This window comes from Dysidea avara, chromosome 3 (assembly GCF_963678975.1).
Source record: "Dysidea avara chromosome 3, odDysAvar1.4, whole genome shotgun sequence".
NCBI lineage: Eukaryota > Metazoa > Porifera > Demospongiae > Dictyoceratida > Dysideidae > Dysidea > Dysidea avara.
In genome coordinates, this window is record NC_089274.1 from 38,832,694 (window position 1) to 38,846,186 (window position 13,493).

Consider the following 13,493-nt stretch of genomic DNA (forward strand, 5'->3'; position numbering starts at 1 on the left):
CCATTGCTATGTACTAGTTGTATTTTGTTTATGTACATATATATATGTAATTGAGTGTCAGATGTTAACTGTTATTGAACCCATTACCCAACCTCTGATTAACATATTTAGAAACCAACCATTTTGCACAGAAACAAGAGCAAGAAAAATTAACAATTTTTACATTTGAGTAGGGATCATAGAAATAAAAAGCAATGAAACAAGAGAGGACATCTATACCTGCAGCTATACAAGTGGACATTTAATTCCTATACTGTACTTCAGTCTATATATACCCATGATTGAATCAGAGATTAAATTTCTGCTTGTATATCTGCAGGTGTTAGGTGACCTCCTTGCTTTTTACTCCTTTTTACTACTCCTAATCATCCTGATTATTCCTTGTTTACCTTTTTGTAACATAAAATTTGACTAGTGCCCACGCATACCACATCAAAAGAAAGAACAGTATTGGACAAGTCATGAAATTAATTTACATCTGAACAGTCATGCACCAAATCATCTATTACTGATAAGTGAAGTAGCTGTTTTCAGCTATGTTCAGCCCATTACACAGCATTACAAATAAAGAACAGTACAAGAAATATCTCTGCACAATCAACCCAAAATACAGACAATAGACGTGATGGCTAGTCAGCACAGCCACAGGAAACCATAATGCACTACCGCAACCTTGCCTGTCAGCAAAAAAGAAATGGAACACAAAGGAGGAGAAAAATAATTTCATCGTTCATGCATTGCGTGTATTAATCTTTGCACTACAACTCAACACAATAATTTTTGTGCTTTTCTATCTGTAGAAACTTCTAGGGATCATAGCAACTGTAAAGCATGTGTGTACAAGACTAATGATCCAAAATGTTTGAAAATAGCAGCCATATCTCTTTGTTAGTATTGCCAGTATTGCTCCAAGAGTCATCTAAGCATGCAAATAAAAATGCACTAAAAATACATAGGCCAATATATTGACCATATTACATGGATTTAAACAAAGCAATACAACTTCCATACAGTAAGCACTAGAGCTACACAATCTGTAGCATTCTATTTGTGATGTAAATCAAAATAAAAACAGTACCTAGGGATTTTACCCTTTGCCAAAGATAAGGCCAAAACTCACCATGAATAGAAGCTGTTACAAAATAAGAAGACCAATTATTATATACCTTCAGAACACAGTTGATAACTTATTCACAGTGTGTCCTATGGATTTCCTGTAAACACTGTTTGATTTTGCATTCAATAACAAATCACATGATATAAAGCTCACATGAGTCAGACAATTTATAACTAGCTACCCACATGATGCATGTGAAGCAACAGGAAATAAAGACTCTGTTCTCCATGGTGTCATTACAAGCAATTATTTGCTGTTACAACGATTATTCATAGTAGTCCATTGAGTAAACTTTTATTGACGTACATGCGTTGCTTGTAATAGTCATACGTTTAAAAGAATGGCTGATATACCAACCCATGTGGTTTTAAGGGTGTAGGCACTACAAGATGATAAGTTATAGTTATATCCCGGTACGAGGGTGATATCACATGAGTCCGAGGCGGAGCCGAGGACGAGTGTAATAACAATGATATCATCCGAGTATACGGGATATAACTGTTTTATATCCCAGTGCGCGGGAGTGCGCAGAAGTTTACGGATAGTAAATTAAGTTCCGGTTTGAGTTCCTGTCACTGTGCTCAAGATTTCGTCCGAATTGTGTGGAGATTCTACTTCATAGCTACAAGAGAGACCTTACATACTGCCTACAAACTGTAGCGAAGGGCGGTGTTATGAAGCAGCGGTTCCAGGTACGATTCGCCTTCGTCAGAAATTGGTATGGTGGTGTCGCGTGGTGTGCAAGAGAAAAATAAAGACCAACAAGTGGCTACCATAGTCCAAGATAGAACGATGAAGCTAGAGGAAGTTAGTTCTTCACCATAGTGGCCGTTGGGAGTGATTGCTGGAGCGAAAATCGTCCGGGACTATTCTTGACATTTGTTAAACTAGCTATCACGGTATTGATAACTTGTAGTGTTATTGTATAAAGGATTAACAGTTTTCTTGTAAGATTTAGGTAGTTTTAAGTGCTGTATTGGTGTGTTTTGTATCAATATCTCCTTATTTGGCTCTTTGTTCCATTGGTAAACAATGCCATTCGCGGTTATTATGATGTCACGAAAGAGACTGAGTGGCTCCGCAACAGGGTGATAAGTTAGTTATCACTGGGTGATAACTAATATATCGTACAGTAGCAGCGCCACTCTGTCTAGCTGTATGGTAGTTATAACCCAGCACGGCGCTTTGATACTCCCACGCACTGGGGTTTAAGTGCAGTTACTGTAACACACAATAATGTTATCAAACAGTACTGTTTATGTGGGATTGCCCCTAAAGTGATGGGCACCACCTAAAATGCTGCGTTTAAAAATCATCCTAGAGACGTCTTAACTAACAAAAATCACCTTTACAGAATAATAATAGTCCATCTAACATCAAATCAGCAAGCAGCCAGGTATACAATTTTAAATTGCCGAATTTAAATTTTCATTTGTTAGCCTGCCTGCCTGCCTGCCTGTGCCTGCAAGCATAACTTGATAACAGCTAATGCTGCTGGCTTGATTTTTTCACTGTCCGACGTCCTTCATCCCGACCTTTATCTTCCTTTGTGTCCGGTTTCTTTTTGCTGACAGCCCAAGGTGTTGATTCGTAGTAGACTATGTGTGGCTTCCCTACGTTTGTAAACAGGAAGTGCCCATATTTTCCATGGTGACTTAATTGATTGCAGAGGTGCTTCTAATACTGTTCTTCATTTGTAATGCTAAGTAACAGGCCGAAAATAAGTGAAAGCGAAGCATAATGATTACTTCACTTGTGAGCCAGTAATTGATAGTAGGGGTGCGTGAATCGTCTGTATTTTGTTTGTGGTGACCAGATTGATTGCAGAGGTGTTTTTCCTACTGTTCTTCAATTGTAGCACTTTATAATGGGCTGAACATAGCTGAAAATAAAGCGTAATGGACACTTCACTTTCGAGTCAGTAATTGATAACCAGGATGTACATTCAGTTGAAATGTTATCTCTGGCACCATCCTTACTTTTGATGCGATATGCACTGATTCACCAGTCATAATAATGTTTTTAAAAAGTAAACAAACAAGTATAAGAAAAAAATAGGAATTTTAAGTTCGATTAGGGATCATAGAAAAAAAAGTAGGGAAACCTCTAATCGAACTTAAAATTCCTTTGACTTTGCTGCTTTTAGAATCCACGAAAATCCTTGTGCTAGATCTCTAGCCTACACTTGAAAACCTTGTACAGTGAGTGCTAGTGTTATAGTTGATATATATATATATATATATATATTTTTTTTTTATAGTTATAACATGCTTACGAGGGATATGACTAAAATATACACACAATTCACGAGAGCGCGCAGCGCTCGAGTGAGAGTTTGTATATTTAGTCATATCCCGAGTAATCATGTTATAACTGTTATATTCTACACTCCAGTAGATGAAAACGATTTTAGACAGTAAGTTATAGTGAAACAGCACCTCCTGGAGATGGAAATCAATAGAAATTCTTGATGGATCAGGCGTTTTACACTTTTAACGGTGCCACACCCACATAGTCGCGATTAGTGAGTTATCCACGAAGGAGATAAGAGTTCATTGAAACTTGTTCCAGTTCCTGATGTGAATAATTGGTTGATTTAGGCGCTTGTTATTAGAGACTTGTTTACCGTTTAGATAAAGATTTCGCGGAATGTGTGAAGTTACACCATATATGGTAAGCGTAGCCACAAAGCGTGGTATATCAGTTATATACCACAGTTTGCCATGGTATATCAGTTATATACCACAGCGCGGCGCTTTTGATCTCAACCACAGGTGTGGTATATATATATATATGTATGTTTTTCGCCTCACACTATGGCACCCTTTCTTAAATATGTATATCTTTTGGTATATATTTCGAATACCATGATATCTGTAGTATAATATGTTAATACAACATCTCGTCTCCCACTTGGAAGTAGTAACAGCAATTTCTAATGTTTTTACACCATTATTAGAACTGGTAAGTAATTCCTTGTGATTAGCATGCTCTAGGAGTATGCACATGTGTTGCAGCTTGCAATCTTCTTGAAAATTGGTCCAACAATCCATAGCAACTGTTGCCAGGCAACAAAATGTAAACCTGACCTAGTCACATGCTTTTTGGTGGTTGCTTAGCAACAGTTGCTATGGTATCAAAATCATTTCTAAAATCAGTTGTGGTTACCTGGCAACGGTTGCTAGGCAACAATGTTGTTGCTATGTAACATGTATTGGTTACTATGGTAACAGTTGTTGTCAAGTCGAACATGCCTAACTGGTAAAACAACTAAACACTATCAAAATTTTTTAGCCAATCAGATGCGTATATCAAATGTACAAGTGATATACTAACTCTTTTGGCTAGTTTGCTGTAGTCATAGATAATAGAGTACTTAAAAGGGATAGGAAACGCAATAACGTGACGTCACAAAATACGTACACTTCTATTGGAATTTCGTGTATTACGTCACGAACATACTCGTTACGCTTGCTGCGCTTGTATCAAAGAGAAACAAATTGTTGTAACGACAGAATTTTGTAACCAACGACTGTGAAACTTTGCTACAGTGAACTCAAGTAAGTAATCGAGGGAAATAGGATGGTACCAACCCTCAAGGAAGTTATACGCAAAATTAAAGGAGATTGAAAGTGAAAAAAACGGCCCAAAAATTACTTTAAACCACTTTATTTTCTTCGTACTAGTAATAGCATGGGTAGCAGTGAAATTTGGGATAAATATCACGAGTGTTGTATTGGAAATGGGGATAAATTTCACGAGGCGAAGCCGAGTGAAATTTACCATTTCCAATACAACAAGAGTGGTATTTATCCCAAATTTCACTGCTACCCATGCTATTCCCAGTTAATACCATACTCGCTGCATATACGCATGCTGTGCATTAGCGTTGCCATGTACGCAATTTGTCACTATGTACTAAACACGCGTCGACACTAATTGGCGCTACATTGTTAACATAAATTCTAGCCAATGAAATTGCAATTACAACTTTTTCACTGCTGTCAGTGAAATACGGGATAAATTTCACTGCTACTATTGAGACTTTTGTATGGGCAGTGAAACAGGTATGGTATTAGTAAATATATTCTATCCTTTTAACTGTGATAAACCTATTCCTTACCATTTAACAGAGGGAACCAGAGGAAATATCGGAGCAAAACAGGAACTGTTGCTTGAAGAAACGACTAAGTATCTTCCATTTTTAACCAAAAGTTTAAACCACCTTGCAGTACAACGCAACGGTAAAAGACTGTGTTGGTGACACGCCTAGCTTACCACAAGATTCGAAAGTGGAACCGGCTATAAAAGAAGCGGTATGGACGAGGCATGAAGGTACTATGAGCGAAAATGTGACAGCGTGTAACAACCACGGTTAATGCGATACGCTTTGTTACAAAATCTACGGTCTGAATTCTCTCGCCAAAATCTCTCACATAGGCCTAAATACTTGCTGTAGTCTGTTGGATTACTATTTACGCTGCTTAGAACACTAATTCTCATGCTTGAGCACAAAACTGTCTTGTCCTATCAAGTCACGCGTAACGGAAATCAAACCGGAAATTGCTTGCGTTTCCTATCCCTTTACTCTATTATCTATGCTGTAGTATATCAAAAATATACCACAAGCTGCTATTGGAGCTTTTGTACAGGACACGATATTGATGTTGTTTTAATATATATATATATATACCACTTTCACACTTCAAAAGGAAGAGAAGGTGTATAAGTGGTATAATAACACTGCTATCAGTGCTTAGGAATGCATTAACGAGAAATGGAGGTAGTATATACAAGTTATATCCCTCCTAGGAGGGATGGGATATAACTTGTATATACTACCTCCCATTCTCATTAATGCATTCATTCTCAGAAATCAGCCTATTTCTTTGATGAAACTGTGCGATCTCCTCTGCTTTAATATAGTGAAACTTCACAGGATCGATAGAGGGTTTTAGTTTTGTAAAGTGAGCCAAAGCATACATAAGTTGTGGACTTTGAGAAGAACGTTTGTTGTTTTACTGAATGAAGAAGGTCACAAATTAGTTTATATTACATTACTGTTGTGATTGCATTCTAGTCACATGGCAATGTCCGGACACTGGGCGTAGCGCTTAATTGATTTTGCCATTAGTGTTAACATACTAGTTTATTCATGGCTAGTAAAGTAAGTACTTTAGTGCACTTGAATCATCTTTATATTGCTGTTTTGATACCTGGCATGATGTCCTGTAGTGACTGGGTGTGACACTTAATTGACTAGGCCATTATAGTGCTGTAAACATATTCACTGCTTTAGTTTATTCATGGCTAGTATAGTAAGTACTTCATTATGAACTGCTCAACTTGCATTTGGGCTTCCTGTGTTTAATTGCGTACCCACAATAGTCCATTTCCATGCAAGCTAAAGTATTCACGGTATGGTAATGAATACTAATTTATTACACATTGTGCAACATCCGGTGTCCTTTGGGAGGATTGAAACCTATGGGACTAAGACCTATGGGACTAAGGTCGGGAGCCCAAACCATACTGTTTATTCTTATTATAAGAACGTACTTTTATAGCAGCCACTATACTACAACGATGACATGAAAATTGGAAAGATACGCTGTGTTGTATTCGAGAAATCAGCGATCTTGTGTCAAATGATAGTGATATCTTAAGTTGTAAAGGCTGCATCTTGCCTAAAGTGAGGTATTTTTACTCTTATAAGTATAGAGGATCGTTAGGCAACAAAACATGGCCACTAAACCTATTGTAACGGGTGAAATAATCGCCTAGTATTGATAGAATCACAGCGATGAAAGATCGCCTATTTCAGCAATAAAATTTTGCATAGCATTGTTCCCAGCCTTGTAGAAACGTAGTAACAAAGTTTATCTCACTAAGTAGACTTTCTAGATGCTGAAAACAAAGTCACTAGAGTCTTCTGCCATGCTAAAGTCGCCTCTTTCCGCTTTACAACACAGCGAATCTTCACAAACTATATACCATCGTGATGCTAACAACCTGAAGATTATAATTTCGTTCTCATAATAAGAATAAATGGTACAGTTTAGGCTCCCGTGAAGATTTCTTACCTCACTCTCATAGGCTTCAATGCATTTTAAAGGACACCAGATGTTGTGCAATCGCAATTATCAACCACCACATTCCTTAGCCCTTGTGTGAAAATGGGCTATCGAAGTGATCTGCACGCTCGTGTCGATACACTTACGTTCGGCCTCTCAGCAGCACCTTGTTGTTGCTCTTACGACATTATCCACAATCGAAATTCACATTGTCCCATATAAATACACTCACACAGCATTCCTGCAGTTTCCCACACTTGCAGATGAGTCACCCAAGTGGAACATATTAGTTGTAACATGGGCACTTGTGATTTGCCTGAAATATACGCACGAGCACTCAGGCTGTGCCCTCATGCTCGTGCGTATATTTCAGGCAAATAACTCGTGCCCATGTTATAACTACTACATATCATATGTGATTAATAATATAACTATATTGACTGATCACTGGTTATTTTACTTCAGCATGTTCTACTCCACTCAATGGACAAGTTGATTGTGGTAGTGGTGTTGTGGATGTGGGACTTGAAGGGGAAACTTGTAACTTCTCATGTAATCCTGGATACATGTTACAAGGAAGTGTTATTAATGGAACTTGTGAGGGTACGGGAAATTGGAGTAATGGTCCACCATCTTGTGAGACTGCAATCTGTACTAATATTAATGAAACACTACCAGTTGATGTAGTAATTCCACCATGTGATATGACATATCAGTCACAATGTATTATATCATGTGATGAAGGGTTTACTGGAGAGAACGTGACTTACTTGTGTAATGTGACAAGTGATTCTACCATGGTTGAGTGGGTACCATTAAGTGGAGTAGATATGATGTGTGAAAGAGGTTTGTTAATAATAATGCATTCATTTTCTAATTTACTAAACATATTTTATTACCAGTTACATGTCCTTCACCAACAAATGTAACTGTTCAGTGTCCAAATGGAACTACTACTGGTGTGTTTGAGGACACTTGTACATTTTCATGCGTTTCAGGGTATGAGTTACAAGGACCTAGTAATGGAACTTGTTTAGCTGATCAAAGTTGGAGTGAAGGAGATCCAATTTGTGTAATATTAAATTGTTCCACGTCACCACCTGTTGATAACTCACAAGTGGAGTTACCATGTGACACACAGTACCAGTCAACATGTACTACTGTCTGTGTTGATGGCTACACTGGAGGAGGAGGATCCTACATATGTGTTGTGACTGATGTGGCTAATAATAGTGTAGGATGGAATGGGTCAACTGACTGTGAAAGAGGTGAGTAGTGTTGTATCTACAGTGTTACTAACTACAGTTGGATTACTAACTACAGTTGGATTACTAACTTCATATATACATAGCTAGTATTCTGGTAGCCACTGCTTTCTAAGCATAAATCTGAAGACATTTGTGTAAAAGGTTTTGTGGCAGGGCACAATTGCAATAGCTATATTTGTGATGGTAAAATGGTTTATATTCAGAGTGAACGGAAAAATTCAAGAATATTTTTCATGAATTGCTGCAAATCACTCAATGTGAAACATTTCACTCATACGTACCAATGTTTTATAATTTTCTGTAAGTTTGTTTTGAAGGAACAGCAACAACAGTTACTATGCGTATCATTAAATCACATGACAGTTACAATATGAGCAAGTTCAAAGGGATTAAAGTATATCTGCAGGTGTAGGCAACCTCCCTTGTTTCCCTATGTTTTTTTTCTATGATCCTTAATCGAATTAAACTTTCCTTAAACTTGTTTGTTCACTTTTTGTAACATTATTATGACTGGTGAACCCACGCATACTGCATCAAATGAAAGGATGGCACCAGATAAATGTTTTCATCTGAACGCGCACCCCAGCTATCAAATACTGCTTCAAAAGTGCAGTGGCCATTATGCTTCGCTTTCAGCTATGTTCAGCCTGTTACACAGCACTACAGACAAAGAACAGTGTTAGAATTGCCTCTACAATCAATCCAGTCACCACTGATAATACGGACAATTCCCGTTTACAAATGGAAAGTCATGCATCTCGCTACTACAAATTGATACCTTGGGCTGTCAGCAAAAAGAAATGGGACACAAAGGAGGAGACAAAGGTAAGTCCATGATGCATACATTGTACGTACTGCAGTATGCCAGAAGGCACGTCTCAGGACAAAGCAACATCGAACAGTGAAAAATTCAAGCCCATAGCCTTAGCCGTTATCGAGTTATGCTGGCAGGCAGGCAGTTAATCAGTAGAAAATTCTGTTGAATAATTTTTTTTAATTTTGTAACAATTTATTGGTGGAAGCTTTTAGGATTGTACTGAAAGTACTTTTGGGCTTGGTTATAACTAACCAATGCTGCCAAGGTGCCAGGATGGTGTTGTGAAGCTGGTTTTTGGGTGATTTTTTTTGCCAGAAAACCCAAATCTCCATGATCCCTAATATACAGCACTACCGTACTGTATGATAAAAAATTTTGTGTGTGTGTGTGTGTGTGTGTGTGTGTGTGTGTGTGTGTGTGTGTGTGTGTGTGTGTGTGTGTGTGTGTGTGTAAAAACAAAGAAAACTACAAGTTTTCATGGTCCCTACTCTACAGTACTAGTACTGCTGTACTGTATGATTAATCAGACTAAAGCTGTAACTTCATAATTATATACATTTGACCTTGCTGCATAGTGAATTGTTCTATGTTAAATGAACCTATGAATGGAACAATAAATTGTTCACTGGGAGATGATGGAGTTCCTTCTTATGAAGATATCTGTTCTTACACATGTGACACTGGTTATGAACTAACTGGTAATGAGACAAGAATGTGTCAAAATAGTGGAAATTGGAGTGGACCACCAGTGTCCTGTACCATCATGGAGTGTCCCTCATCATCACTACCAATGAACAGCATGTTGGCTGAGTCTTGTAGTAGCACATATCAGTCAATGTGTGATCTACAGTGTGAAGGAGGCTTTAATGGTAGCGGAGACCCATCATACGTGTGTGATGTGTTGAGTGATGGATCAGTAATGTGGATGACAAGAGGAGGAGGATGGAGTTGTGAAAGAAGTAAGTTTTCATTGTATATCCCTGTGATATATGTACATTGTATTTCTGCATACAGCCCAATGTGCCAATTTATCATCACCCAGTAATGGCAACATTTCATGTAATTCAACTGATGCACAATATGTTAGTGATCAGTGTTCATTCTCATGTGATCCTGGATATGAACTGACTGGGTCCTCAACCAGACAATGTTTGTCTGATGGATCATGGAGTGGAGCTGATGTGACTTGTGATATTCTTCATTGTAACAATTTGACTAATACAATAGAGAATAGTGTATTAGTTAATGATTGCGGTAGTGAGTTTGGATCAGTGTGTAGTCTAGGATGTGAGACTGGCTACAGACCAGTTGGTAATAACATGTTCACTTGTAATAGTGTGAATGACACGGTAGAGTGGGTGAATAGCATTGATGGTGGAGCCTTTCAGTGTGACATAGGTAATCAGTTGTTATATAATTACGTATTTGATTCACCATACTTATAGTAACTTGTGAGGACCTGCTGACACCATCTAATGGTGGTATTAGCTGCAGTAGTAACAATCAACCATTACAATACCAAGACACTTGTACATTCCAGTGTAATGATGGTTATGAATTAGAAGGCAGTGTGGTGAGACAGTGTGAGGCTAGTAGGGAGTGGAGTGGCACTAGTACACAGTGTAACATTCTTCATTGTCCTGACATCACAACAGTGGTAGCTAATAGTAGACCATGTGACACATCTTACACTAGTACATGTATGGTGGAGTGTGAGGATGGGTATGACAGATCAGGAAATACCAACCAATATAACTGTGATCTAGATGGTATGGGAGGAGTAACATGGATGTTCAATGGTAGAGAAGTGTCTTGTTCTCCAGGTATGTAAGAGTGCTCAATATGATATTTCCATATTAATGTTACTCATGCACATTACAGTACAATGTCCCAGTCTTAGTGATCCAGAGAATGGTAATGTGACTTGTCCATCTACCACAAGTGTCTTCCAGGACACATGTACTTATTATTGTAATCGTGGTTATCAGTTGAATGGTAACACACAACCAAGTTGTACTGCTAATGGGACATGGAGTAGTGAGCCAGTGACTTGTACTATCTTAACATGTAATGATCCAGAAATGGAGATAACAAACAGCCAATCAGTTGATGTTTGTAATATGACTTATGGTTCAAGGTGTTCACTGAGTTGTTCAAATGGTTTCATTACTGGAGGTGATGGGGAACTTATGTGTGATGATGTGAATGGTATAGCTATGTGGACTAGGATTGGAGGAGGAGAGTTTAGTTGTATGGCTGGTCAGTTATAAACCGTAAATGTGTAATAACTAATAGTCACTTTTAAACAGCTTCAGGTGATGATGATAGTGATGGATCAGCTGGAGCTGCTATTGGTGGAGCAATAGCAGGAGTTTTATGTGTCATAATTATCATTGTAGTTGTGCTGGTTGTGTTATTTTATGTGAGGAAGTCACAACTGAAGAAGGAATACTCTATCAATACCGGCATTTCATCTGAAGGTAAAATCTTATAAAATATTGATCTTTGCACATGTGTGTAATTGATATAACTTTTCACTGTGAATGGATGGCCACAACAGTGCTCTATGCATTTGTATCACTAGTCATGCAACTAGGTTCCTCTTGTGGATGGATTCTGCTATTTGTAAGAAAAGGTCTTTTTATTTATTCTGGATTAATTCTCACAAAAATCTTTACCAATTGAAGTCATCAAGATGCTAATAGACTCTCTTGTGTTATCTCGTTTAATTTGTGCATTGCCAGTCCTTTACTCTCTCAATTTGACATTCATTGTTTACAACGTTTACACAATTGAGGCATCCATATTGCTGTGTCTCTTGGAAAATTTGATCATGTTTCAGAACATTGCTCTAAATTACATTGGCTGACAGTGTCATCTTTAATTAAGTACCATTGCTTGTGTGCTTTACACAAGATTTATCTTGGTAATGGTATTGTGCTGGATCCTCCCATAGTATTCGGAACTAGCCATGAGTACTGCATTCGGTCCTCAAACAAATCTATTCAACCTGTTTTATGTAGACTGTCAAAAACTAAGAAGTTGTTTAGATGTTCAGTCACACACTGGTGGAATGATCTACCTGTTGATGTTGTTTTGACCTCTACATTCCCTTCCACACTTGTCTTGTACAATGATATGTGAAGTGTTAATTTTGTGTTCTTTATTTGTGGTGTACTATGTGTTGTCGTGTAATTGTTGTGTTGTACTATTGTTTATGTAACTGTATTTGTAGTTGTAAATTTTGTTTTTGTAGCTAATTACTTTATGTACACTCTTGTATGGAAGAACAACAATGCCAAATATTGGAGTTTAAATAAAAATCAATCAATCAATTTCTAGATACATTTGTCAGCCACTTAGAAAGCTCTAATACCTTGAAATGCCACTGGTAGAGACATTTTTGACAGCTTCCCACCTACAATGCATTTATTTTTGTCTGAGTGTATGAAGTGGTCCTTAGAGTCCTATATTGAGTCTTCATAGCCCCGTATTAAGGCTGGAGACTCCTCACCTGCCAAATATTATCCTTTTTCCACCCCCACCACCACTACCCATGGTTGTGTGCCATTGATGTTGCTTGAGCTCACCAGTAGCTACCATAATTATCTGTACATGTTTGTGATAAAAATTTCAAACCAGTGCATTTGGCCTTCCAAAGCTACATAATAGTTAGTATATTAAGGTGACGATAAAACAATGACCTGCACAAGAAGCTATAGCAAATACATTATGATGTAACATGCCATATCAAGACACACGGTAGTGTGTCGTGCAGCCCAAGAAGCCGGCATGCCCGTGAGTATATTAACAGGAAGAAAGTAAATGCGATTTTCACACCTTTGTAGCTCCGTGATTCCTTATCCAATTAAAACCAAAGTTGCTACAGAAGTGCCGGCTAGGTAGGGGAGACCATATTCCAACTTTGAAGAAAATCGCTCCAGCCATTTCCGAGATACGAGCGGACAAAGTTTGGGTTTTTTTTCTTCGTTTTTTTTTTCTTCTACTTTTCACACACTTTGCAAAATCCACCATAAAACATGTATGCGTGGTCCAATCAGGCTGAAATTTTGCACACTTAAAGGGAACATTAAGGCAAATCTCAGTACCAAGATTGGTAGGAATCCGATGAAAATTCACGGAGTTATGACTGATTATTTGCGTAAAATAAGGTCGAAGGTCTGTCACGCCCACAGGGTAAACCGCTTGAAGGAATG

At 38.0% G+C, this 13,493-nt stretch overlaps 1 protein-coding gene across 2 annotated transcripts in view; it reads left to right on the forward strand.

The window, feature by feature from the left end:
* LOC136250911 (uncharacterized) overlaps positions 1–13,493 on the forward strand; it is a 74,046-nt gene that overhangs the window by 48,331 nt on the left and 12,222 nt on the right. The window contains exons 5-11 of one of the 2 annotated variants that reach the window (XM_066043252.1): positions 7,657–8,037; positions 8,094–8,459; positions 9,852–10,235; positions 10,291–10,674; positions 10,722–11,099; positions 11,158–11,535; positions 11,586–11,756. In XM_066043252.1, coding sequence (XP_065899324.1) covers positions 7,657–8,037; positions 8,094–8,459; positions 9,852–10,235; positions 10,291–10,674; positions 10,722–11,099; positions 11,158–11,535; positions 11,586–11,756 — 2,442 coding nt within the window. The remainder of the gene's footprint in view (positions 1–7,656; positions 8,038–8,093; positions 8,460–9,851; positions 10,236–10,290; positions 10,675–10,721; positions 11,100–11,157; positions 11,536–11,585; positions 11,757–13,493) is intronic. The other variant, XM_066043253.1, reaches the window with a different exon arrangement.